The sequence below is a fragment of the Tachypleus tridentatus genome, chromosome 8, assembly GCF_004210375.1.
Source record: "Tachypleus tridentatus isolate NWPU-2018 chromosome 8, ASM421037v1, whole genome shotgun sequence".
NCBI lineage: Eukaryota > Metazoa > Arthropoda > Merostomata > Xiphosura > Limulidae > Tachypleus > Tachypleus tridentatus.
Window position 1 is genome coordinate 63,421,947 of NC_134832.1, and position 24,608 is coordinate 63,446,554.

General features: G+C 31.6%; 2 protein-coding genes across 3 annotated transcripts in view; both read right to left on the minus strand.

Annotated features, from left to right (window-relative positions):
• LOC143222529 (uncharacterized) overlaps positions 1-404 on the minus strand; it is a 49,112-nt gene extending 48,708 nt beyond the window's left edge. For both annotated transcript variants that reach the window (XM_076449148.1, XM_076449146.1), the window contains exon 1: positions 249-404. In XM_076449148.1, the coding sequence (XP_076305263.1) occupies positions 249-271 (23 nt within the window). In that variant the 5' untranslated portion in view covers positions 272-404. The remainder of the gene's footprint in view (positions 1-248) is intronic.
• A 13,119-nt stretch (positions 405-13,523) lies between these two features.
• The window catches only part of LOC143222530 (uncharacterized), an 83,889-nt gene continuing 72,804 nt past the window's right edge, over positions 13,524-24,608 (minus strand). The window contains exons 5-8 of the mRNA XM_076449149.1: positions 23,957-24,013; positions 17,833-18,065; positions 16,811-16,958; positions 13,524-15,264 (exon numbers count right to left, since the gene is read on the minus strand). Coding sequence (XP_076305264.1) covers positions 15,215-15,264; positions 16,811-16,958; positions 17,833-18,065; positions 23,957-24,013 — 488 coding nt within the window. The 3' untranslated portion in view covers positions 13,524-15,214. The remainder of the gene's footprint in view (positions 15,265-16,810; positions 16,959-17,832; positions 18,066-23,956; positions 24,014-24,608) is intronic.

Here is a 24,608-nt window from a genome sequence, read left to right on the forward strand (position 1 = left end):
ATCACCCATTTGGAACGAATGAGACATTAACAGTACTCATTCAAAATTATTTAACATTCTATACACTCTAACTTCTGTGTCCGAAAAATCAAGTTATTTGGACCTCTTCGAATTCCTAAAAGATCAATTTCTAACCGACACTGACAAAACCTTTATCTTACTCCTAGTCTCTAATATTAGGCCTAATAGTTACATAGAATATCGTTTTTCAATCTTACTGTTATAATAACTAAAGAACATATGCCTACCCTGCTTCATCGGACTGTGTCATGACTTTGACTTAGCCTGTTCTAAATATTAATTATAACAAAAGCAATACGTTAGCAGTAATATCGTTTTACTTCTTAAAAGTATCGAGTGGTAATCACGATTCTATTGTCTGCGTGAAAACGACGCTGTATGAGGGCGCTTTCTAATAGTGATATTTATTATAAATAAAATAAAAAAACAAGTGTCTCAAGCCCTTTCGGAAGATAAGTCTAGGCCTGCATAAGTAGAAAAGGTGGTATTTTGAAGTTATGATCAAACAGCTATCAGAATGAGGATTATCAGTCACATTATAGAATACTACACACTGTGGGTGAATACAATGATTTTTGGAAAGTACCAAATGTTGGATTTAAATATTCTAATAAATGAATTCGGTCAGATCAATTGAAGATAAAGCATAAAAAGAAAGCAATTATTCTTTGTTTAACAACAGCAAGTAACCACACTTTGTTTGTAAATTAATAACAATTGTTAATTTTTTTATACTGTATCCAGTTTCTTTCTTTCTCATTCTATTATCTTGTAGTACTTCATAACTAGCATATAGCGTGAAAAGTGGCAGGGCAAGTTTTACCACCCTGTCCCATAGTATATATACCTTAATCTCACATTTCGTAGCTAACTGAAATCAATAAATTTTCCAAAATCAATCTTGACTAACAAAATGGCATAATATTCCACTAGAGGCATTCAAACGTTGGTGAATTTTTTGTAAGTCAATCAAAATTAAGATAATTCATGAAATGAATTAATGGCGTATTCGTAGAATAATAATTGGTAAAAACAAATTAACAACTACATTTTAGTACAGGATGTTCCATCAACGGCTTCTATGTCATTTTGCTTACCAACAAAATTATAACCTAATATTGTTTTTCGAATGAGTACTGTAGAAAGAATAAAATGAAAAGCAGAGACAAAAAAAGTGGGAAAACATAGTAAACCTTCACACAACGATGCCATTAGAAAACGGATCGCCTCTAATAATACTATGGAACAAATATTTCCCACATAAAGAATTGCGCCAATTTCAACCAGTCAGAGCGCTTCTAGCTTAGCCGGTAGGTTTCAGGAATCAGTGACGCCTATTTATAAGCGTTTGGAGCAAGACTACATTTACTTAAAAAGTTTGTGAAAAGAGGTATCTTGCGGAATTATGATTTTATTGAATTTATCAATTTTAAAGTGAATTTACAGTGATTGCAATGTCCCTTAAAGATAATATGAAAAATTATAAGAAGAGTAGGAATTGCATAACCCTTAAGATAAAGCAGGAAATTATTGATAGGTTAGAAAAATGAGGCAAAACAAATGTCCTTTTAAGGAATATGGCTTATCTCAACAAACAGTTTCCACATCATGCTAAATAAAGAGAAACATTAAAGCTACTAGCTACTCGAGGGTTATCTGCACTAGCCATCCATAATTTAACAGTGCAAGACTAAAGGAAAGGCAGCTAGTCATCACCACCAACCGCCAACTCTTGGGCTACTCTTTTCCAAACGAATAGTGGGTTTGGCCGTTACTTATAACGTTCACGGCTGAAAGGGAGAGCATGTTTGATTGACAGGGATTCGAACCCGCGACCCTCAGATTACGAGTCGAGTGCCTTAACCACCTAGCCATGCCAGACCAAGTTGAAAGGAGTTGAGAGATGTCATTCTCATAAATCCATGTTGACAAATTTTATCCCAAAGACAAGTGAGGATTTTGTTTTTATTGATTGAGAAGACCAACCACAATCTTTCTTTCTGAAGATAACTGATCCTCATTCAGTCCATAAAAGTCACAAAGTAATGAGATATCATCTATAGCATCTTTTTTTCTGGTTGAATTATGACAGAAGAGAAACCACAAAGAATATTTTGATCATTTTCATCAAAACGAGATTTAACAGTGGGAAAGAAGATGGCGTCTCTTTTATAAGAGGCTGGACTGTCAATATCTGCAGGCAGATGAAAATCCAGCTTATAAGATACATTCCGTTGGTTTGGTGGCGAGGAATAGTCAGTTCTTTGAAACTAACATCTTGTTCTTCCTTAATTATTTACTTCATATCTTTCGTCAAATTTCCGACTTCGTCCCAGATTAAAAATGACAATTTGAATATTCCAACTGAACCATTGTCAGCTAACAAGCTCTGTGAATTTTTTCCTTAAACCATGGAAGATCCTTACTCGGAAGGTGCAAAAGTTCAAGAAAATTCCCTGAATTTACATCAGAAGAATCGCATACATTAAGACGATTTTCATGGCTACTCCTAATGGCAATGTTTTGCTTAGCAAGAAGAACGGGTGTTTCTGTTACTTTTGAAAGAAAAAGTCTATTCAGTTGTACTTCATTTTCCCTTTGTTTTTGAGTTGAACAGGTACAGTGCTCTGACGAATTTCTGTTGCTTTTGAACGGATCCATGCTATCATTGAATTTTAATGGCTTACACTTTTAACGTGTTTTTCATTCTTTCTAGCTTTGACCATTTAACAAGTGTGAATGTCTTACAAGATCTTGGAACAAATTTTCACAAGGGTAGCAATTTGCAGAATTAGAATCTTGATGATAAGATATTCAAGGGAATTCTTTATACCACTTAGCTTGAAATGATCGACAAATTTCATAGATAATCCGAAATTGGAATTTGGAAAGTTATGGTTGTTGTGGACCAGCAAATTCAAAACCACTAACTTTTTCTATCGATTGCTTTTTCCGAATAGTTTCATTTTTTATCATCTTCTAAATCGTCACTGGACGAATAAGATTTTACTATGAGAGGTTCCACCTGTTCCAAAAGAAGTTTTCCTGAAAACAATGTGCCTCTCTTGATACAGTGCTTTCGACTTTTATCAAAACTGGGTCAGTAAAACTGATCTCATGAGAGCTCAAATCATTCTCTACTTCTACTGACTATTCATTAGTTTTGACTTCCATTGTAAGAGATGATGTAGATGGAACCGAACAAAATCTATGAATATTCTTTTGCAATTCTGATATGATTTCAGAGAACTTTGGACTTCTATCGGTCTTCAACATTCCAATATGTAAGTTTTGAGTATGCCTATTTCTATAGTCATTATCCACGACTTTTTCCCATTCTAAGCAAGAGATTGCGTGACGATCACTTAGATGTCTTTTTCCAGCTTCTTTGTACTTATTACGAAAAAGACCTAGAACAGAAAAAGGTAAAAACTGATTAGTTCAAAAATGGAAAAAAAATCAATGAAATGAAAGTGGCTAGTGTAATCTTAAAAAAAATCTACATATTCATCATTCAAATAACCCCCAATCCTTATCAGGCTAAAATACGCAAAAAGGCAAAAATTAATGTTTTATATTTTATTAAATTATTTACATGATATAAATACATTTTATATCAAAATAAACATTTAATAATACTATTAAGAAAAAATATTTTTATTATCTAATTTAAATACAAAAAATAAAAAAATCTTCTAAAATTGTTATCACACGATAAATATCAATTATATAAATAGAAAAATTTATTATGTTTATATATTTATCTTATAAATATTAATTAGAAAATAAATATTTTATATATTAATTACTCAGCCATAACGAGACGTAAAAGAAAAAATGATGCAGAATTACATTGGTTATTGCATCATCTCACTTGATTCACTGTTGAATTGTTTACTGACGTGCATATGCTCGTGCTCCGACGGTAATGAAATGAGTGAAGAAAAACAAAAGTCAAATCATAATCTTAATATTCTTACTATAATTTTTCTGTCTCTCGGTCCAATCCCTATTTCTTCCTTATTCCTTCCATATTCTCTTTTCTTTTTTCTCTCGTTTTCTCTTTCTTTTTTCTTCAATCTCTCTACAAAAGCGTATGATTTTTCGAAAGTGAGGTAAAATGTCTTGCGGGCATGGATAGCAGTATGATTTGGCAAAAGGCTAAAACCATTCTTGATCGTCTTAAACACAAATCACCTCAATTCTGGGGTCAAGTTTTGGAAATTTCTAGGCAAGCAAGTATTAGTTTGAAATGTTCAAGCAGAGAAGTGAAATCCATTCTGTAATTAGACTTGGTGAAGCTTCTAGTGCAGGTAAGAAGGATCCAGAAAGCTTAAAGAGGAATTTGCTGAATTCATGAAAGAAGAAGACTATTTCCCCTGGCAAGTATTTAAGATGGACAAAACTGGGCTCTTTTGGAAAAAGATACTTCAGATAACTTGCATCACTAAGGAAGAAAATGCTTTGTCAGGCTATAAACCTCAAAAGGATAGGCTTGCTTTGTTGCTTGGGGCTAATTGAAGCCCATGCTTGCTTACCATTTTGAGAATTCAAGGGTATTTAAACAAGAAAAAGCCAGAGGTGAGTTGAGGGTCAATTGGAAATCCAACTGTAAGTCATGGGTGATCAGGTAGTTATTTTATGAATGTGTTTCTAAAGTTTTTGTCTCTCTGTGAAGAAGTATATAAGTAAGAACGAGATGTAAATGGAGGATCTGTTACTCTTGGATATTGCATATGATCGTGAACGTGGACTTTCTTCCTCTTTGGTAGCCAAATTTTCTTTCATCAAAGTAAAGTTTCTGCCTCCTGATTTCACATCTTTCATCCAACCTGTGGACCAGCAACTGTTCGTCAATTTCAAGATGATGTACAACAGGACGGTTTTCCACAAATGTTTTCATGATGCACTGAAAGATTCTTGGAGTTTTCGCATTCTGGAGTCTGTAAGGACCATTATCTTAGCATGGCAAGAAGTATCAGTGTACTGATTGAAAGTTGCATAGAGACGGTTTTTGCCAACAATACTTTGAAAATGTTGCTGCTGTAAAACAAGAAATTGTCTCACTTGGTAAATCTATGAGGCTAGACGTGGACCAGGATATCGTGGAATATCTTGTTAAGTCTCACAATAGGCAACACATCACAGAACACCTGTAAGAACTGGAGAGCTTTATTGAATATGATAGCAGGGAGGGAAAACAAGGAGGTGTTGCCTTGATAACTGCATGACTGAATGAACATTTAAACGTTTGAAACACAAGTCAAGAAATATTTCATCATCCATCCATCCGTAGAGCAAATAGAGTTTCAAATATTCTAATTTTATTACTCAGTTGTATCCAACTTCAGGAAGTTGGTAACTGAGGAAAATAAGGCAGCTTAGCATTCAACTCTCAATAGTTTCTTTGGAAAGAAGCCAAGATTGGAGCTAACAACATCCAAAAAATCAGAAAATCCCTCTTGCAGCAGCACCCCTGAACTTCATAGGTTATAATAGAAAAATAATCTCCTTCCAAAAATTAACTCTCTCCTAACAAAACTTTTCCATCTTCTTAGTTTAAGGCAAGAATTGTTTTAATGCATGAATATTTTTATGCTTTTTTTATAAATTATTCTATGTTTCAATTAATTTTAATATAATGTTCTTATAATTCTTATTCGTCAAATACATATTAGTGTTTTAATTTTGTAACTTATGTTTTTGGAATAAAAAAAGTTAACTTGCGATAATCTTGGAACAATTAGGCCTTTAACATGTATTTCTTACATTCATATATTGAAGGATTTCATGAAACACGCTCCCAGTGGCACAGCAGTATGTCTGCAGACTCACACCATTAGAAACGGGTTTCGATATCCATGGTGGGCAGACCACAGACAGTCCAAAATGTAGCTTTATGCTTAATTCCAACCAAACACAAAAAATTCCTAGAACAAATTAAGTTCGTTATGTTGATTTCTTAATTCAGAGTCTCTCTTGATTAAAATGTATGTTTGTTTTTGTTAAAAACATTGGTGAAGTAACAAAAAATAGCTTAATTCAAAAACGATTTAAGTTTGAAATGGAATTGATGTTTTTAATATCATGCACTTGGCTAGGTGATCCCACACTTTAGGATTCTTATACGAACACTCACTACACTTATAAGGTCTCATGGAACACCTTCCCTTCACGGCCTTTTTGCACTCCCGTTACTAAAATCGTAATGAGGAGACAGTAATCAAATTACATCATAGGGATAAATGCATTTTGGCTTTTATGACTTCTATGAAGTGCGGCCGCATAGGAGGAAAATGAAACATAATTTTCTTTATTCATTCAATATATGTATATGAATTTTTTATTCAATTCATAATTTCACATTACTTTGCACCCTCTCTTCTGAAAATCTTTGCTCCTCCATGACAAACGAAATCTGTGGACAATCATGACTTCTGTTTTAGAAATCAAGCGTAACGAAATCTTGGCAGGGGTTTAGTTTAGAGAGAAAGAAGTCTGAGGAATTTTCTCCCCAACAGTGGTGTTCAGGAACGTTGTAGTTCCTCTTCGTCTCCACTCGTGGAAGATTATTCATCTGTATGTGTGGGTTTTCCTGTATTTTAATTTGGCTTTATTTGAGGCAATGAAGTATGATGGGGCAGCATGTAAATGTCAGGTGAGAAAGGCGAGCGAGACAAAGACGGCAAAAAGGAAGTGGACAAGTCCGGTGCCTGACGTCAGAAAAGAAGCAAGCCGCAGACCCACTCCATGGCCATGAACACGGGACGGGCCACTGATTGATGTGGAGTTGATGTGGGGAAAACGGGAGTGTCCTGAGAAAACAAACTTTCACAGGACAGGCTCCGAATGTTCTACCTATCTTGTGCCCGGAGCTGAAGAAAACAACAACACATATATAAACATGAACACATATGCACCTTATTTATGATTATGTGTTTTATTGAGTTCCCAAGCGTAACGTAACATACACTGGCTTTTATACAGGCTAGATAGCTTGTTTGAATCCCTTCTTATACAGTGGAGTTATCTTATCATTTTTATATTATTCCAGTCCGATTCTAGTATACCACAGCCTCACTAAAATAAATTGTACCACACAGAACCATGGAAATAATCTTACTGACAGAAAGTCACAAAATTTGAACTTACTAGACTTTTTGGCGTACCTGAAGTCCATAATGTGCACTGGTTACTTCTCTTGACTCTCTGGAGGTGTGCAAACAAAAGGCGTGACTGCCTTCAGCTATTTTTTAAATTTGCTGAAAAGAAGAATTTAATTCATTATTTAAAGTTAACAATTTGTGTAAAAGAATTTAAAAAACAACAGAAATTTACATGGAAAATTTCACTTCCTACACGGAGAAAGCGAAAGTGTGTAACTCAGTTGAATGCCTCACTGCATATTAAAGGGGCACTATAACAAACATATAAGTGTTTTTTTATAATTTAACTGAAAGGGGTGTTTTTGTTTTATTTCGCACAAAGCTACTCGAGGGCTATCTGTGCTAGCCCCCGTCACACCAAACATCCTCGCCCTTTCAGCCGTGGGGGCATTATAAGGTGGCAGTCAATCCCACTATTCGTTGGTAAAAGAGTAGCCCAAGAGTTGGCGGTGGGTGGTGGTGACTTGCTCTCTTCTATGTAGTCTTAATCTCACTATTCGTTGGTAAAAAAGTAGCCCAAGAGTTGGCGGTGGTGACTTGCTCTCTTCCATGTAGTCTTACACTGCAAAAGTAGGGACAGCTAGTTTTCGTGTAGCTTTGCGTGAAATTCAAAACAAATAATCCTCTTAGGTCGCGAAATAACACGACGCTTGTTCATTTGCACTGTTCATTGCAGAAGAAGAAATATTCAATCAATAAGTTATCTTTATGTACTCTTGTATGTTATCGTTTATATGGTTCTCTTTATTTCTATGGGTTTTAATAATCTAATTGGAATAACTGTAATCGCGATAACTTGCAAACATCGAATCAAACTGAAAAGTGATAAATCACTCGGCACTACTCAATAAGCAGCTCACTCACAGTTACAAGTAATTTGAAATGCTGCAAAACCCCTTATGTGGAGTGTGTATATATAATGTAAATGTTTTCGCTACATTATTAATTAAATACATAAACAACTTAGTGATAGTAAGGGGTAAATATTAATGGTAAAGCATTGACAGTGGTGTTCAGAAGAATATTTTTAGCCGCGGCTTGATGGTTTGTGTTGAATTTCGCGCAAAGCTACTCGAGGGCTGTCTGCGCTAGCCGTCCCTAATTTAGCAGTGTAAGACTAGAGGGAAAGCAGCTAGTCATTACCACCCTCCACCAACTCTTTTACCAACGAATAGTGGGAGCGTTATAATTTGAGGGTCAATATCACTATTCGTTGGCGAAAGTTGGCGATGGGTGATGATGACTAGCGGCCTTCTCTCTAGTCTTGAACTGCTAAATTAAGTACGGCTAGCGCAGATATCCCTCGTGTAGCTTTGTCCAAAAATTAAAAAACAAACATACCTGTACCAGTATAGTGGTGGGTGTAAGGCTGAATTGATCGCTTATGATTCAAGCTGTGTAATAAAAATGTTGACTAAAACTGGTGACACAGGATTCCCCATACTTAGTCCATTTATTTGTAGGTAGTTTTTGGTTATTGAACATAAAGTTAGTTTGGGGGGTACTAAATTCTATAAGGATTGCTAATTGGTTGCTGGGGGTGTGTATTAATGGGTTAGGATCTTAGATATAAAGTTCTATATAGAAATTGTGTTTGTGGTCATTTTAACAGAATAATAACCTGAAAAAGTTTGTTCCAATGAACAATGTATACAAAAACCTTTTTCAATATAATTGTGATGAAACAGCTGTGGAAATGTGTGTGTGTGTGTAGGTAAACAGATTAAATGTGATACTGGTGGCATATTTCCGTGTGTTTTTTCTTTGTATGTGGCCCATATATTATTATAACCTTGCTTCGTAATATTTTCTAAGACGTAAATAAATTATGGTTTGTTTGTTTGTTATGGAATTTCGCACAAAGCAACTCGAGGGCTATCTGTGCTAGCCGTCCCTAATTTAGCAGTGTAAGACTAGAGGAAGGCAGCTAGTCATCACCACCCACCGCCAACTCTTGGGCTATTCTTTTACCAACGAATAGTGGGATTGACCGTCACATTATAACGCCCCCACGGCTGGGAGGGCGAGCATGTTTGGCGCGACTCGGGCGCGAACCCGCGACCCTCAGATTACGAAGCTCACGCCTTAACGCGCTAGGCCATGCCAGGCCTAAATCGTAATCCAATTAATTAAATATATTAGCAGCTTCCATTCTTCAAAAACGTATAAGTCCCAAAATTTTGTCTCATTATGTAACAAACCTACTCATGCAAAATTTTGATAAACTCAGATACTAAAAGCGTTAAAATAAGGTTTACAATGTCTGAGATAGGAGTATCACCTGTACTTAATCCGTATTATATTACTACACAAATAGGTAAAAAAAATTACATTTTTAACGGAAAGGAGAGATCGTTGGTTATTGGTCAAATTGCTATAACAAGTAAAAGATAGTAGTAGAATAGATTTTAAAACGATTTTTAATCTCTATTTTGATTGACATTGTGGTTCATAGAACTAAATTAAGCAAATTTAGACATCTTGTGGATTTAATTTGTTTCATTACTTTTTGTCACAGGATCTCTACTTAGTTTTAAAATTCATAAATTTGAATACTGTTGTTTGTTTACTTTTTTATTATACCTGTATAAAGTATATACTTTACCTTTAGAAACTGTCACATGCATACCCATCGATATGTTGCGTTATCCGTTGGGTTGAAATAATATTCAGTTTATGCATAATATGTTTATTATTTATATTATACATTTGTTTGGCTTTGATTTTATCGGAATATCAAAAGTGTATACAAACAGAGAATAAAGTAAGTTGGAAAATATTGTAATGATAGCTCGAACCGTCTAGGTGATAGCTCCGCTAATGTGATCAGGTAGGTATTTATTAGAACAAAAAAGTTGTATGAATTGTTAAATCCGAAATGTTAACGATCTTTTTAACGCATAATATATTGTAACCAACATTTCAGTTAGGAATTAGATAGGGTGGTTTTGCTGTGCGTGAATTATTTAGAATCCTTGTTGATCGCTCCTGGTAAGTATTACGGTACGTAAAATAGTATTTTGTCTATTGAAGTTGTTCCTAAGGCCCGTAAAGTCTAATGCAATCAAATATATCTGTCACAGCACAATGCTATTAGATTTATGCTATTTTTGGAATACAAACACATATTCAAACATTATTTATAAAATTATTATTCTACTTCTTAATAATGTTATAAGCTCTCTTTCTTCAAATAAGTATGGGTTCCATTGCTTACTCTATTGAACTTTGAAGACCTTTATAGCTGCATAACCAATTATTTGGTAGTATCTTTGTTTATCTCTTAAATGCCTAAATGCATTTATTTTATGTAACTGTTGTATTATCCGTTTTATTACATTAAAAAAATAAACTACTACATAAAAATGCATAAAATTTGAGGTGAACTATCTTTAGATTATGTGGCTGCTTCAAAGTAAAATGTCGTATTTTTAAATATATTATTTCTATGAAGTTGAAGCTTTAAAAGTCGAAATATTTCATTCGTATGCATTTACTGATTTTCATGTCGGACTACATATTCCTGTTTAGCTTTTCACTTTTAATAGTTCATTTATTGCTGCTTGAGTTTTGAATTACCATGGTTCAGCAATAAATATTTAAACTACTTATATATATATATGCACACACACTACAGATGGCTGTTTGAATATGAAAACTTTTATTTAAAAACACAATACAAAAAACATCTTGACCTCCTTAGGTCAACATCATGTATTTAAACTGCTTGTATTTCAATAGAGGCCATTTTTATGTAAGGTCAGGATATTTTTAGTTTAGTTGAATTACACAGAATTTTTTAAAGGTTTCAAACACATCATTTGCTAGTTTGATACCTACCTCAAACACATTTGGCCTCGTTTAAGTTGTGTATTATGTTTATTTTTAAATAAAGAATGTTCTTATAGTTATGTTTTGAGTTTACTTACTAAGAATATTTTATTTACAATGAACAAGATTAGTTTTTAGAACAGGTACGTTTCAGTTACTAGGGCATTCATTCTCAAGTACCTGATCTAAAAACACGTCTTATTTTCTGTAAAAGCTGTAACTTGTAAAAAAAAATGTTTTTATCTTCTGGATTTACTACATTTCCAACCAACTCAGTGACATTACCTAATGTATTCTGTAGTGTGGGATGCTTGTGACCTACAGTTAACGGGCTGTAACAGGTTATTTTGTCGAAATAACAGGAAATACCACACACAAAACGTCTTTTCATACTGTTTTTATATTTATTTAAACTGTTTGAGTTACATTCTGTGGCTCACAGAATTGTAGCAGATTTTGGAATTTTTGTTGTGTTCAGACTTTGAAGATATAAATAGAGAATTTTCAAACTTCTCCATCACTTAAAGAATGGTAAAAAAGTATTTTGGTAGCATAACAACAACACAGTATTCTATAATTTGGACCATGCATAGTATTCAGTTAGCTGTATTTTTTTTCTTTGCAAAGCCACATCAGGCTATGTGCTGAGTCCACCATGGTTGTAAATTTACTACTGTACCAGAGGGGGACTCACAACAATGTGGAAGAAAAAATTTGGCAGTTTGTTGCAAGTTAAATTAGACAGACAGTAATCAATTTGAAAATTAACAAGAACAAACATTTTATCACAGAGGACATTTGAATGGTTGGAACAATAACTTTTTTCTCTGGTGGATGAGGTAACTATTGTTAAACTTGAAATGATTTATTTGATGTGATTTTAATATTATCAAGGATGTGATAAAGTTGTATGTACATGAATACAAAAATAAATTTGTATTAAACTAAATCATATGGTGAAGTTCGGAGATAGAATACATGCTCAGCTGTTAAACGATTATCAGATAGCATATGTGAGATTTCACAATTCATCTTTGCCTCTTCAGAGTTGAAATGAGGCAAGCCTAGCAGTGTAAAACTGCTATTACAGCACCAATCTTCTTGTAAAGAACATTTACATATTATAATGTAAAAGATTATTGTTGCAGGATTGTGCAGTAGTACTTATATATATGATTCTTGATGGATTCTCCAAGAATTCAATAGTGTAACGTTATTGGTAAACTTAAAGAATTTTATCTCATATAATTCTGAGAAAGAATATTTGGATATGAGATTGTTAAATAATGTAGATGTAATAACAGGGATGATGGCATTATATTTTGCTGATATGATGTAGAAAGTAATTAATAAAGAACTACTATCAAAATTGAACTTTTAAGAAAATATGATTAACATAGTGACAATTTATTGGTAGATAAAACAAAGACATAGATATCCTTGTTGCTCAACACTTCAAGTTACTCAGTCATTCTATTAATGATGTTACTTTCCTGCATTGAACTGGACTTTAAAACTAAAGCCAACAAACAGATAAAAGAAGCTTATTGGATCTCTAATCTAGATGCTGTTCAACCTTGTGGAATAAATCTAGATCCTGGAATCAGTGATCTCCAATTACTGGTTTGTTCTCAATCACAAAAGTAATTTTTATTTTTTTCATGTAATATGAACTCTCAATGTTTATAGTTTTCCATACTTGTCTTTAGAAACTGATTGGATTGACGTTTCTTTCCCAGTCAATCTCAAAGCTTAATATATAGTGTTAAACACTGTTTTTATGAAAAATATATATATGTAAAAACTGCTGGAATGAGGAGCTCCTCTACATAGAGTTTTCTCTACCCATATCAGCCGTTTTTACATATATTTTTTCTCTACAAGTGGGTTTTCTTGTCATCACGGATTACTGTTTTTATGAAGTTTTATTTGTGGAATTGTATTAAGTTGATTTCTTAAAGCATATACCAGTACCATATCCTAGCACTTTGCTTTCTTCTATATAATTAAAATTGTGTGAAGTACCATTACAATTATTTCAGACCCTAAATTTAATTAGTATGTTCATTCAACCAGAACACTTATTGACATAGAAATTCTAAAGAATGATAATTTTTTTCACTCTGGCTTATTAAATTGTCAACAAGGATCAGTGAAATCATTACCACAGTGTTGAAATTTACATTCTTTAATGGCATGGAATAATTAGCCCCATAAAAGTGAAAGAATGACAAAATATTCTCTTGTACTAACACTTCTGCACAGTACTCTAAGTACAACAGGAAACTAACATTGCCAAAGATTTTTGTTTTTCAACACACAGGTGAAAGAAAAAAAAAGGAATTTAAGAGATATTAATGTAGTTTTGTGTTGATTACAGAAAAGAATAGTATTACGATTTCTATCTCTAACAGTCAAAACCAATTTTTCATGACTACAAGTTAATGGCTATTTTCATGTAACATATTTCTCAAAGTGCAAGAAAAAAAAAAAAGGAAAACAAACATCACAGTTTTTATAACTTTATTTTCTTGATAGCACTATAATTTTTACATATTTTTCTATTAACAACTAAACACGTTTATACAATTAAGTTTAATACATTTTATAAAAGGAAAGTAGAATAAAATATTAAGTTTCAATTAAAGTTTTCCATGGTGATATTTCATGAATTTACATTTTATTTACATTAAAAATAGATTTATTGATAATTACAGTGTGTGTATAAGATATTTTATATCATCACACACCTCAGAAGGATAGATAAGCTGAACTACAAAAATGTAATCAGCTGTTTGATTAAATTAGCAACATTAGCAAGTTTAAGCTAGTTTTAAAGGGGTGTTTTTTCAAACATGCTTGTTAATTTAAGTTTAAACAGGGCTGAGTATATCATATTGCAAAAAACATTTTAATATGCATACTAAAAGGTCAAGTAAAACCAAAGCTGGCATGAAGCAGTTGATGAATGAAAAGGATATTTATGTTATTACACATGAAAACATTCTGATCAAGTCACTGGATACAGTGCCTGTGGATTTTTGTAAGAACAACTATTGAAGTTAGTGCTAGAAACTATCATTCTTATACTCTAATTGGGTTAAAGAAAAACACAGGAAGGAGTGAAGTTCTTTGCATGTGACAGCTTTACAACTGAACATTTTGCAATGAAAACTGTATCATGCAGCAACGTATTATTGTAATTACATGACGAGACTTCGAAATAATTACTAAAATTTAAAAAATGTTAGATCTTTAAATTTAAAGAATGTCATCAGCTCTATGGAACCCACAGAATAGCTTGTAACTATTATTCTCAATTATGTGTCCATTTAAAGTTGTAATGTATACAAAGTTTTACTCAAGTACTTTACCCTATAAATGTAGTTTTCTTCTAGAGAGAGAATCAATATTAAGTTCTTAGTTTCATCATTAAACAAGGAAAAAAAAATTATTATCAGTGAATAATGATTTTAACCTTTCCAGAAAATTATTGAGGCTCTTAACTGCATAAGAAGGCATTTCTATTGGCATTAATGATGTCTGTAGAATATTCAATAGTTTTTCAAAATATTTCCTACACATCAGTTACTTTCACAGTAAATATTTAGTTTACTTTAATTATCACTTATTATAAACACTTTATGAAAAAAAAATTATTTTAAAAACAAGACTTCTGTACAAGTAAAATCCCATTAACTATTTTCACATCAGATGGCAGTACTTTCAGCTAATGAAGAAAGTAAATGAAATGTATTACTGTGAAAATAATATATTATATAAAGTATCACATCTTTCCTTGTATGGTGTACTTTTACATATGCAATATGAAATCAAAGAGAAATGATAATACCACAAGTGTTTTAGTGTTATTTAAAAAAAAACTGACACCCCAAGCAAAATATATAATTTGATTGTGTATTTCATATTGTTAAGTGTTATTGTTATTTCACAACATAAGAAAAATTGTTGAATATTAAGAGTTTCTGAAAACATTCATACAGTGAAGGTGAACTGAACAAAATTAAAAGCATATGGAAATACATTTTCTAACTAGGTAGTTTGTGAGCATGCTTTATACTTTATTGTTGGTAAAAATTGTTTTTGTAAGAGAAATTTATATTTACTGCTGATAAACTGTGGACTAAAATGTTGTAAGCACTTTTTAGAAAAAATGTTTATTTTGTTTGTTCTTGTCAAGACTTGAGCAGTATCTCCATCATATATTTTTCCAGAACTTGTTGAGCTGTAAACATAAAATACTATTAGAATAAATGGAAAACATTATTAGAATATAAAAATAAATTGTCATTAACTAAACTATTTAACTGATGATGTAAGCCAATGATAACTGATGCAAATGTTTAGTTAATTAAAAATTCTGATTGGATTTCAAAGAGAAACATGGAAGAAAAGGATCATTATATTAGAAAAAACAAACAATAAATATTATTAGAACTTACTAGAAACATACATACTAAATTTCATTCAAATGTGCTAATAGCTTACACAAGGAAGAAACAATGTGTTACATCAGTATTCCTAAAAATAACTACTAATAATGTTGGAGGTTTTTCCTTTGTTTCATAATTATGTTCATATTGGTACCAATGAAGTTGTTAAAAACTTGTTTATTGCAAATGTCTTGATGTGAAAAATGTTGTTCTGGTAGTTTTTTTCACATATGTGAACATCAAAGTATCAAAAATTACCACACAGCTTGATTAATTAAAAAAAATTATGAAATAAATATTTTCATTAAGAAAAATAACAAAGTGAAAAAAGTGGTTTTGACATCTTTACTTATCAATTACCTCCAAGAGATGTGAATAAAAATCAACAGAAGTGAATTTACAGAATAGCAATGTTACTTGAGGAAAATTTTAGTATTTTCCATGTTAAGTTCAAAGCAAGAGAAAACCACAAAACAATAAGACTGCATGTATCATTTGCTTGTTGTAAACCACTACTGAAGAAACCATTACTGTATTTCCTGGCATTGAAGACAATTTTTTTCCCAAAATAAGTCTCAAAAATTTACCTTGCATCTTCCAGGCCAAAGGTTACATCGTTCATAGACCTAACCCTAGAGTAAGTGTTTCGATACTAAACAGTAATCCAAGCCCCTCTATATGACCCAGAATGAAATGTACAAGTTACTTTCTATTAAATAACATATATATGTATGTATAAACAAGAACAGGTCACCGTTAAGTATGGTGTTGTAATACTAGCACTCTTTTTAACTTATCAGGCTTAGAATAATGCTATTACTGGAAATAATACAGATATTGCAGTGGTAGTAACAAGGTATACACTTTGAAAGATGGATATGATAAACATATAACTCACAAAAAATGAGAAGCAGGCAAGAGGATTTATGTACCATAAGTCACAAAACAATCCATGAAACATCTTGGTAAGATTGGTGGAAGTACTGCAACCTCATTCTCACATTTAACTTTTTTTTTTTAAATTTAGCTAATCAAAATGGGGGTGCATCTTTCATGCTGGGATATATGGTAATTCTCTTAGACCTGTTTCATCACAACAGAAAAGTCTTCATGCTTTTCATGTTTAAACACAGTAAATTATGTGAAATTTTGTACATACACATATGCCAATTATACCAACTTTATGTTGAGCTCAAGTAGTCAATGTTCATAAGCTCATAATTAACACATGGTCACTTTGCTAAAAGGTACTGACCTTAAAAATGTGTAATATGGAAACTTCTATTCTGTTTTGAGAATATTCCACATTATTTATAAAAATAATGTTTAAAAACTTACCATGTTTGCTTCCTCGAGCAACAGCTATTTCATATGCTGTATGCATTTCATTGTTTCTGGCAGTTATGTTAGCTCCTGCATTAAGTAATTCCTGGATACAAATGGGGTGATTGTTGAATGCAGCATACATTAATGCAGTATTTCCATCCTATAAAATGTATTAAAAAACAGAGATCCCCATCATTTTAATCCATAATTTTTTTCACAGTAGCTTTCATGTAAATGTATATTACTTTACTGCTTGGAAATGAACACATTCACAAATCTCATGAGTACTAGTTATTAACATCTACATAGGGACTTTTTCAGAACAAATATTTAGTTACTAATTAATAATTTGAGTATTATTGTATCGTACTAAAACTGATAATAACCGATAGTTATGAAATGTTACAATAAACTATTCTTATTGAAACCCACCGAGGAGTAGAAGAAATGTAATATAATATTATTAGTTTTGTTGTGATGAAGTATCATAAATTACTGAACAAAGGCATTAAATTCTATAATCAGAAAAGTGAGTTATCAAAGTTTAATAGATTCAAAATTTAAATTCATTCAAAGAAGTACTAACCTTTACAAAGTTCAGTACTTAAGAAAAATATAAAATTTGTTTGTTGTAAGCATATAGCTAAAGAATGAAGCATCTATGTTCTACCCATGGAAGATCCAATTCTTATTTAGAATCCTTTAGGTTTACTCTTGGTCCATAAGAGGACAGATCATAAACATTAATCATAAAGTTTAAATGTTTTAACATGTTATTAAAATACTGTTCTAGGTTTCTAAATGGAAACAATGCTAAATAATTAGTTGAAATATATGATAGCAGTAAAACAGAGATCTAATAAGCTGATGAATGTAAGTGTAATATAACCAAACTTTTTATTAAGCTTTAAAGACCTGTAATGCTTAGAATGTATGAGAACAAAAGATTTATGGCAAGATATATTTAGAGAATGTAACAGTTTTACTAAAAACAATTTGTGCTTGATATACTTTAAATAAAATTAAAGGCTTACATCATCAACATGTTCTATGTCTACATGTTCATTAAAAAGTTCCCGAAGGATATGAGAATGCCCATTTGCGCTTGCAAAGAGAAGTGGTGATTCTCCATGATGTCCAACTATGGTTGCATTGGCTCTATGTGCCAGTAACAGTCGCACAGTGGCTAACTGTCCATAAGCACTAGCCCACGCAATTGGTGTTAAACCATTATCATCTTTTTTATCAATCTGATTCTGATTTTCACCTGTGTATGAAAAAAACGTGAAAACAAATTAATTAATTCATAGCTTATTGTTCACTGTTTAATTATTTTTTCACTTTTAAAAGAGAAGGGAAAATTGACAGACATCCAGAACTTATTTGTCAAATCAAAATTCCATACTAACAACTTCAATTCAATTGCAAAATGTGACAACCATCTCTATGAGTTTTCCTATAGTCACAGGCTAGAGGTCATGTCATTGTGTTTGTTGACTTCTATTCAAAATTTTATTGAACTACTATTTTATGAATTTATGGCATTAATCTTGGTACTAAACTGTAGATTATAATTCAAATTTTTGTATTATACATTATTAAGTTGTGTAATTGAAAAATAAATATTAGAAAAACACACCTAAACATAAATGTTTGTAAGTCACTTGGTAAGTTGAATGCAGCACTGTTTTAAATTACATTTGTGATGTCAAAATATAAAGTATACAGTTTTGTACAAACTAGGAAGTTAAATTACCAAGATTGAAAAGCTAAAATTTAAAATAACCTTTTACCTTTCATATTTGCTAAGCTATCACCATATTTAGTAAATCAAAGACAGTAGCCCCTCTCACCTCTATTTTTGTTAATGGTCCCTCACAAGCACTCATATATATCACATGTGAATAAACAATTGAGAGCTAAGAATATCCCTTCAGTGATTTTGTCAGCCATTTTCATATATAACAGCATCATCTCTTTCTTTTGAGACAAATTTTTGTGCTGGTATTGAGTTTTTAACCAGTTTGAAATTTCATTTTTTTTTTTGACAAAAATATAGCTTAGATACCAAACTTAATAAATTACAATAGAATTATATCAGTGGAGTAACTTATAACTTTTTGGTTATTCAAATGTATATATAAAAGCTAAAACTTAAAACAAAATTATTTCATTTCACATCTGCCAAGTGTTAAATTTCTTAAGACTTAACAAGCTATGACAAGGTCATAATTAGAAGAGAAAATTACTTGCTTTATTTCTTTATTTACAGTTCCATGTCTCAAGAAAAACAAGTTTAAGATGATGTTTGTAAATAGTAATAATCTATAAATGTATACAATTTATAATAACTGAAATGTAACTGTATTTCACCATATACTAGTCTAATGAAACAGCCAAAATAGGTCACTTTGTATAGATTAGAGGTCAGTTTTATATTATCGGATATAGCAACATAGCACAAGTGGCGTCACATCATTGTAACTTCTGTATCATTAGCTAGACAAGGCCTGAAAGATCAATATAATAAAAATAAACATGTATAAATATGTAATATGAGATTTCAGTTTAAAGATATGTTTTTGTGTTATAATAAGTAGTCTTCCTAGAACAAAGAAAGCATAATTTTTTCCCTAACTTTATATGATGATTTCAAGATTGATCTGATCAAATGAGACAATACAGAGATTTACTGGTGAAAATAATGTAAGATAAAAAGTTTTTTCTTACAAAACATAAGATAAAACTATCTGGACATTATAAAAAAAATTTCTGATGCATAAAAGTATTTTTAATCTTAAAATGAAAATTACTTTGCATGTTGAATAGATAACATGCAAACAGAAAAAATGCATGAGGAAAAAATCCCTTAACAAATATTAGTATTTACCGTATTTTCCGGTTAATAAGCCGAAGCCATTTTTAAGAAGTGACAAGTTTCTTCAAAATGATTTCTTAGTCTCGTTTCAGCGTCAGCATGCATGTTGTGTGTGATCATTGGCGTTCTGTAGTAAAGCAGAACGTGTCGTATTGAGACAGAGATGGAATCAATATGTCATTCGTTATTGGCTCCACTCACTGTAATTAGGTAACCAATGAAATTCCAGAAACAACGTTTCACTGTAGTCTTAACGTGCTTTGCTGGTGGGACAAAATTACCGCCTATGGTAATTTTCAAAACAAAAACATTTCCTAAGAAGAAGAAATTTCCGAAAGGAGTGATCGGCCAATAAGCCGACCCCCCAAAAATCAGGTCCAAAATTTAGGGCCAGAAATTCGGCTTATTAGGCGGAAAATACGGTAATAATAAAAAAAACAAACAGACTGATATTTTGCACATCAAAGCATTGTAATGTTCACTGATAATCTGCCAAATTTCATAAATATATGGCTACTAATTTAAAATTAATGGCATGAAAACACAAGCACAAAATAGTTATGAGATGGGTCCCAGAGACCAAGTCTGTGAGGAACAAGTTATATAAAGAGGATGAATGCACTACTTTAGGCTAGATTATATATATTATTTAAATTCATTTATTTTTCAAATGTAAATATTTTGCTTACTTGTTAATGAAGATTATTAGTAATGTATGTGTGTATTGTCACAGCAAAGCCACATTGGACTATCTATTGTGTCCACTGAGAGGAATCAAATCTTTGATTTTAGCATTGTAATTTAAAAGACTTACTGTTGTCTCACCAGGGAACATAAATAATCAGCAACAGTAAAGTTTGCTGCAGAATAAACACATTTCTTATTTAATATAAATATATTATCCTTTGATGTATCCAAAAGCTTTGTTTTCTAATTATTAAATGCAACCAGGCCTTCATATCTGAAATGTGTCATTGCACTGATGCTCATAAGCACCCATAAGATGGGTTTTGTAGAGATTAATGGTGTCCCTATCAAGTCTGTCACAATGCTCACTGTTCATGTTGGACACCCAAGACTGTTTAGTGTAAGAGTTATTATCTAGTTTATTTAGTGATCTAATATTTATTAATTATTTTATTTTCATAACAAATGTGTAAAACTTAATTCTTTATATAGTTATGGCAAATTTCATTACAAGCTTGGTATGAGTCGTATGTTGTGTTTGTAGTTCAATTGTTGTTATAATTTTAATTAAAGCTTCCAAATTATTCTCCTTGTGTGTAATATTGTTGCTACTAGAGGGCTAGATATTTCTAAATATTTCTGTTCTATGTAATAGATATATGCATATACAGAAAGTTAAGAAAGAGAGTTATTGAGATATAATTTTACAGATCTAGACTCAGTGATTAGCAATTCCTAAAGAACTTAGTGCAGGAATTAATTCAGATAATGTTAAGTGAAGTTAGACTGTGTCATTGTTAGTTTAGCCATAATGGACAACATTTAAAGTGAGTTTCACAGTGATACTGTAATACCAGAGAAAAAGGAAAACGATTTATCTTGTCAAAGGGCATCTTAAAGTAACTGAAGCTGCCTGTGTGGACTTTGACAAAAAGGAAGCATGTTTTTGATACAATTGTGGTAACCAACAGGGTAATGTGAGTTTATCACTATTGTATTTTAATAAAAGAGAAAACAAATAATTTGTCTTGTCAGTTTGCTTCTAAAGTCACTGAACTAACTCTGTGGGGGTGTTTTGAGGTAAAAAGATAATTATTTACAGATGTAGATACAACAGTGATAACCAAGAGTGTAACAAGTTTTTGCACACATGTTTGACTTGTTTTGAATATATTATTTAAAAAAAGTGTATTGTTTGCTATTTATTGTTCAAATTTACTGCCAACAAGCCACAAACATCTACTATAAAAGAATTTGCATCCCTATATAAACCCGATACATTGCCTGTATTGGCCTTTGCCTGTATGCAAATTGCAAGCACCTATAGAAAGTAGAGGAAAAATGGTTTTCAAAACATTTGTTGAGGTATTAAATACTTTCAGCAATTTAATTACGTTCATTTTACATTACAATTGTCATTAACATTGTGTGCATTTATAAATCAAAGTTTGGCCATTGTCTAACTTTTTTGATGATATGCACTTTAACTGATTTTCAAATTGCTTATGAACTTTGAATTTGGTAATTTTTAACTTTGTGTCAAGAGAACATATAATAAGGTAATTAAAGAACTGTTTTTGTGATTATTATTTGAATACGAATTTAAACATAATTAAATGTTTTTTATGTTATGTGCAGTATCATCTGCTCATTGATTTATAATTTTTTTTAATAAACTGGAAGGCTTACAAATACATTTTTAGTATATTTCTTTATTATAATTCACCAAAATTATCTTTAACATAGATTCTACTGTATACTTATTATAATAAGTAAAGCTTTGTTGTTTTTATTAATTGTGCATGTTATAAACAGTTTACACATTTCTGCTTTTAAGACTTTAAAGGTTGCTTGAAAAATAATGACAAGACTTTTCTTGCACCAATGGTACTGCTCTAGTATCTCTCTTCAACCTCAGATAAACATAGCTGTGCATGTACAAGCTAAGGTGGCATAAAGGAATCTTCTTAAAACAGCTTACATGCTTGCTGTAGATGGACATCCTCTGCTAGCACTGAAGACTCAGAATTAAAGAGCAGAAACAAAACAGGGTATAACTAATTTCAAATTTTTGTTATGTTAATAGAGAGGAAGAATTTATAAAAATTATTGCATTGATCAGTGACAAAAGTCAAACAAGAAACATTGGCTCTGGAAAAAGAGCCAATGTTTTATTAGAACAGTTAAGCAAGGTATACCAGTTTACCAAATTATAAGACTTTGATAATTTTGGTGATAGAAAGGTTTCAATTCCAGCAGATAAATACACTTAATTGCTGGTTTCAGCTATAGCTGATAAAGCCTCTGTTAATACTGGAATTTACAATAGATTGTCAACAACATTGAAAAATGACAATTGCTTTTGGCTTCTAGGCATTCAGTGTGTTTTCCATAGAGCTGAACTTGCATTGAAAGATAGTATATCTAATTGTGATGTGAAATACTTCATGAAAACTCCATATGATGCATTAAAATGATCTGGACTGTTCAAAAAGCACTTTGAGACAACTACCAGTAAGTACATTTGGTGTGCAAAATTTTAATTTTCCTAAAGTATTTAATACATGATTTGTTGCAAATGTAAGACATGAAGTAAATCATTTTCTTACTCAAGCAAGAGAGACAATTCTCTTGTCAGTTGCAAGAAGAGAGTAGTATTGGCTAAATTTTATGGTCTCTTGAAGACAATGAAAGACTTTTTTGTTAAAATGTTGCTTGTTCTGTTCTATCTATGAAGTTTTGAAAAAGGAAAAAAATGCTTCATGAAACTCCAAGAAGAAATTTCAGGTAAACATTGTGAAAATCTTCTGAACTGGAAAGGAAACCAGTTTCCTAGAATCATAAGAACACTTTGCTTAAAGGTAGGCACCATAAAAATAAAACTGAAAATACAGTACTGTCAACTAAAGTCTAATGAAGAATGTAGGCTGTGCTGCTGAGAAAACTGGAAACAAATTGAGAATTAGAGCCACTCCAAGTGTGGGTGGAGGGTTGTCTCATGCTAATTTGTATGCTAAAACACAGCCATGCTAAATGGAGGTAGGTAACAGTACAAGGCTAGAGGCAATAAAAAAATTGCACACATAAAAATAATCATTGGGAAAAACTATTAAGTGAGATGATGTATTATATCAAAATTAATGTTTCACTTTCTAGTGAAAAATACCATTTTATACCTGTCTGTACCTACAAAAGAGTAACTCCCACATGATTCTAGTCAAGATGTTATGTGTCAGACTTTTAATGAGATTATGACATTACTATTTTCCAGTTTTACTGGATATAAAAATTTTATTATTTTTTTTATTCATCAAATTAATATATCAAGGTTTATATTTTCCTCATATCCTTACTTTGTCTTTGAAACACAAGCACAGGTTCATTAACAGAAGAATAGTAAAATTCAATGAATTCAAATTAACTTTTATTGTCCAGTTTTGTAAATGAAGAATAGAGATATAACATCAGCCAGCAAACAGTGCTTGTTTACTGTTTTGCAGAGTCTGTTTACATCCTTTTGAACGTTACAAATGTCAGGGCCTATATGTACTTAGTTATATAATTGTACAAGTTAAATCAAATATAACACTTACCTGTGATGTGCTCACGAAAGAGTTCTCCTTGAGCTGCAAGTTGATGAACAGTTCGTTCTGAATATAATGAGCATGGATCAAACCCACTTTTCAAAGCATATTATAAAAGTACAAAATGTACACATACAGACATATACAGAAATTAAAGACAATGGTCTGAAGATTTAATCAAAATAATCATCACCTGACAACAGTTTATTTTTTTAAAATCAAAGGCCAATGAAATCTATAATATACAACACATAAATGTAACCTTGATCATAGAGTGACCTTATAAATTCAAGTTAATAATTATCTATGTATTTTGTGAAGTACACATTTATCTCTTTAGTTTTTTATATCAATTACAGGTGAATTACTGTAACCATACATTTACTATGAAGATGAATACCAAAGTCTCAGTTTTTTTACACAACAATTTTCTCTATCTTTACTATCAAGTATCCAGATGATATTCTTATAGATGAGTGAAAATTTTTTTAAACTGTGACATTTTACTTCCAAGAATAATTCTTTACATATTTAGAGTTTGTTTCATTTTGAATCCCACACAAAGCTACATGAGGGCTATCTGTACTAGCTCTCCCTTATTTAGCAGTAATAGTTTGAGAAACAGCAGCTATTCAACAGCTAGAACTATTCCTGATGTTCA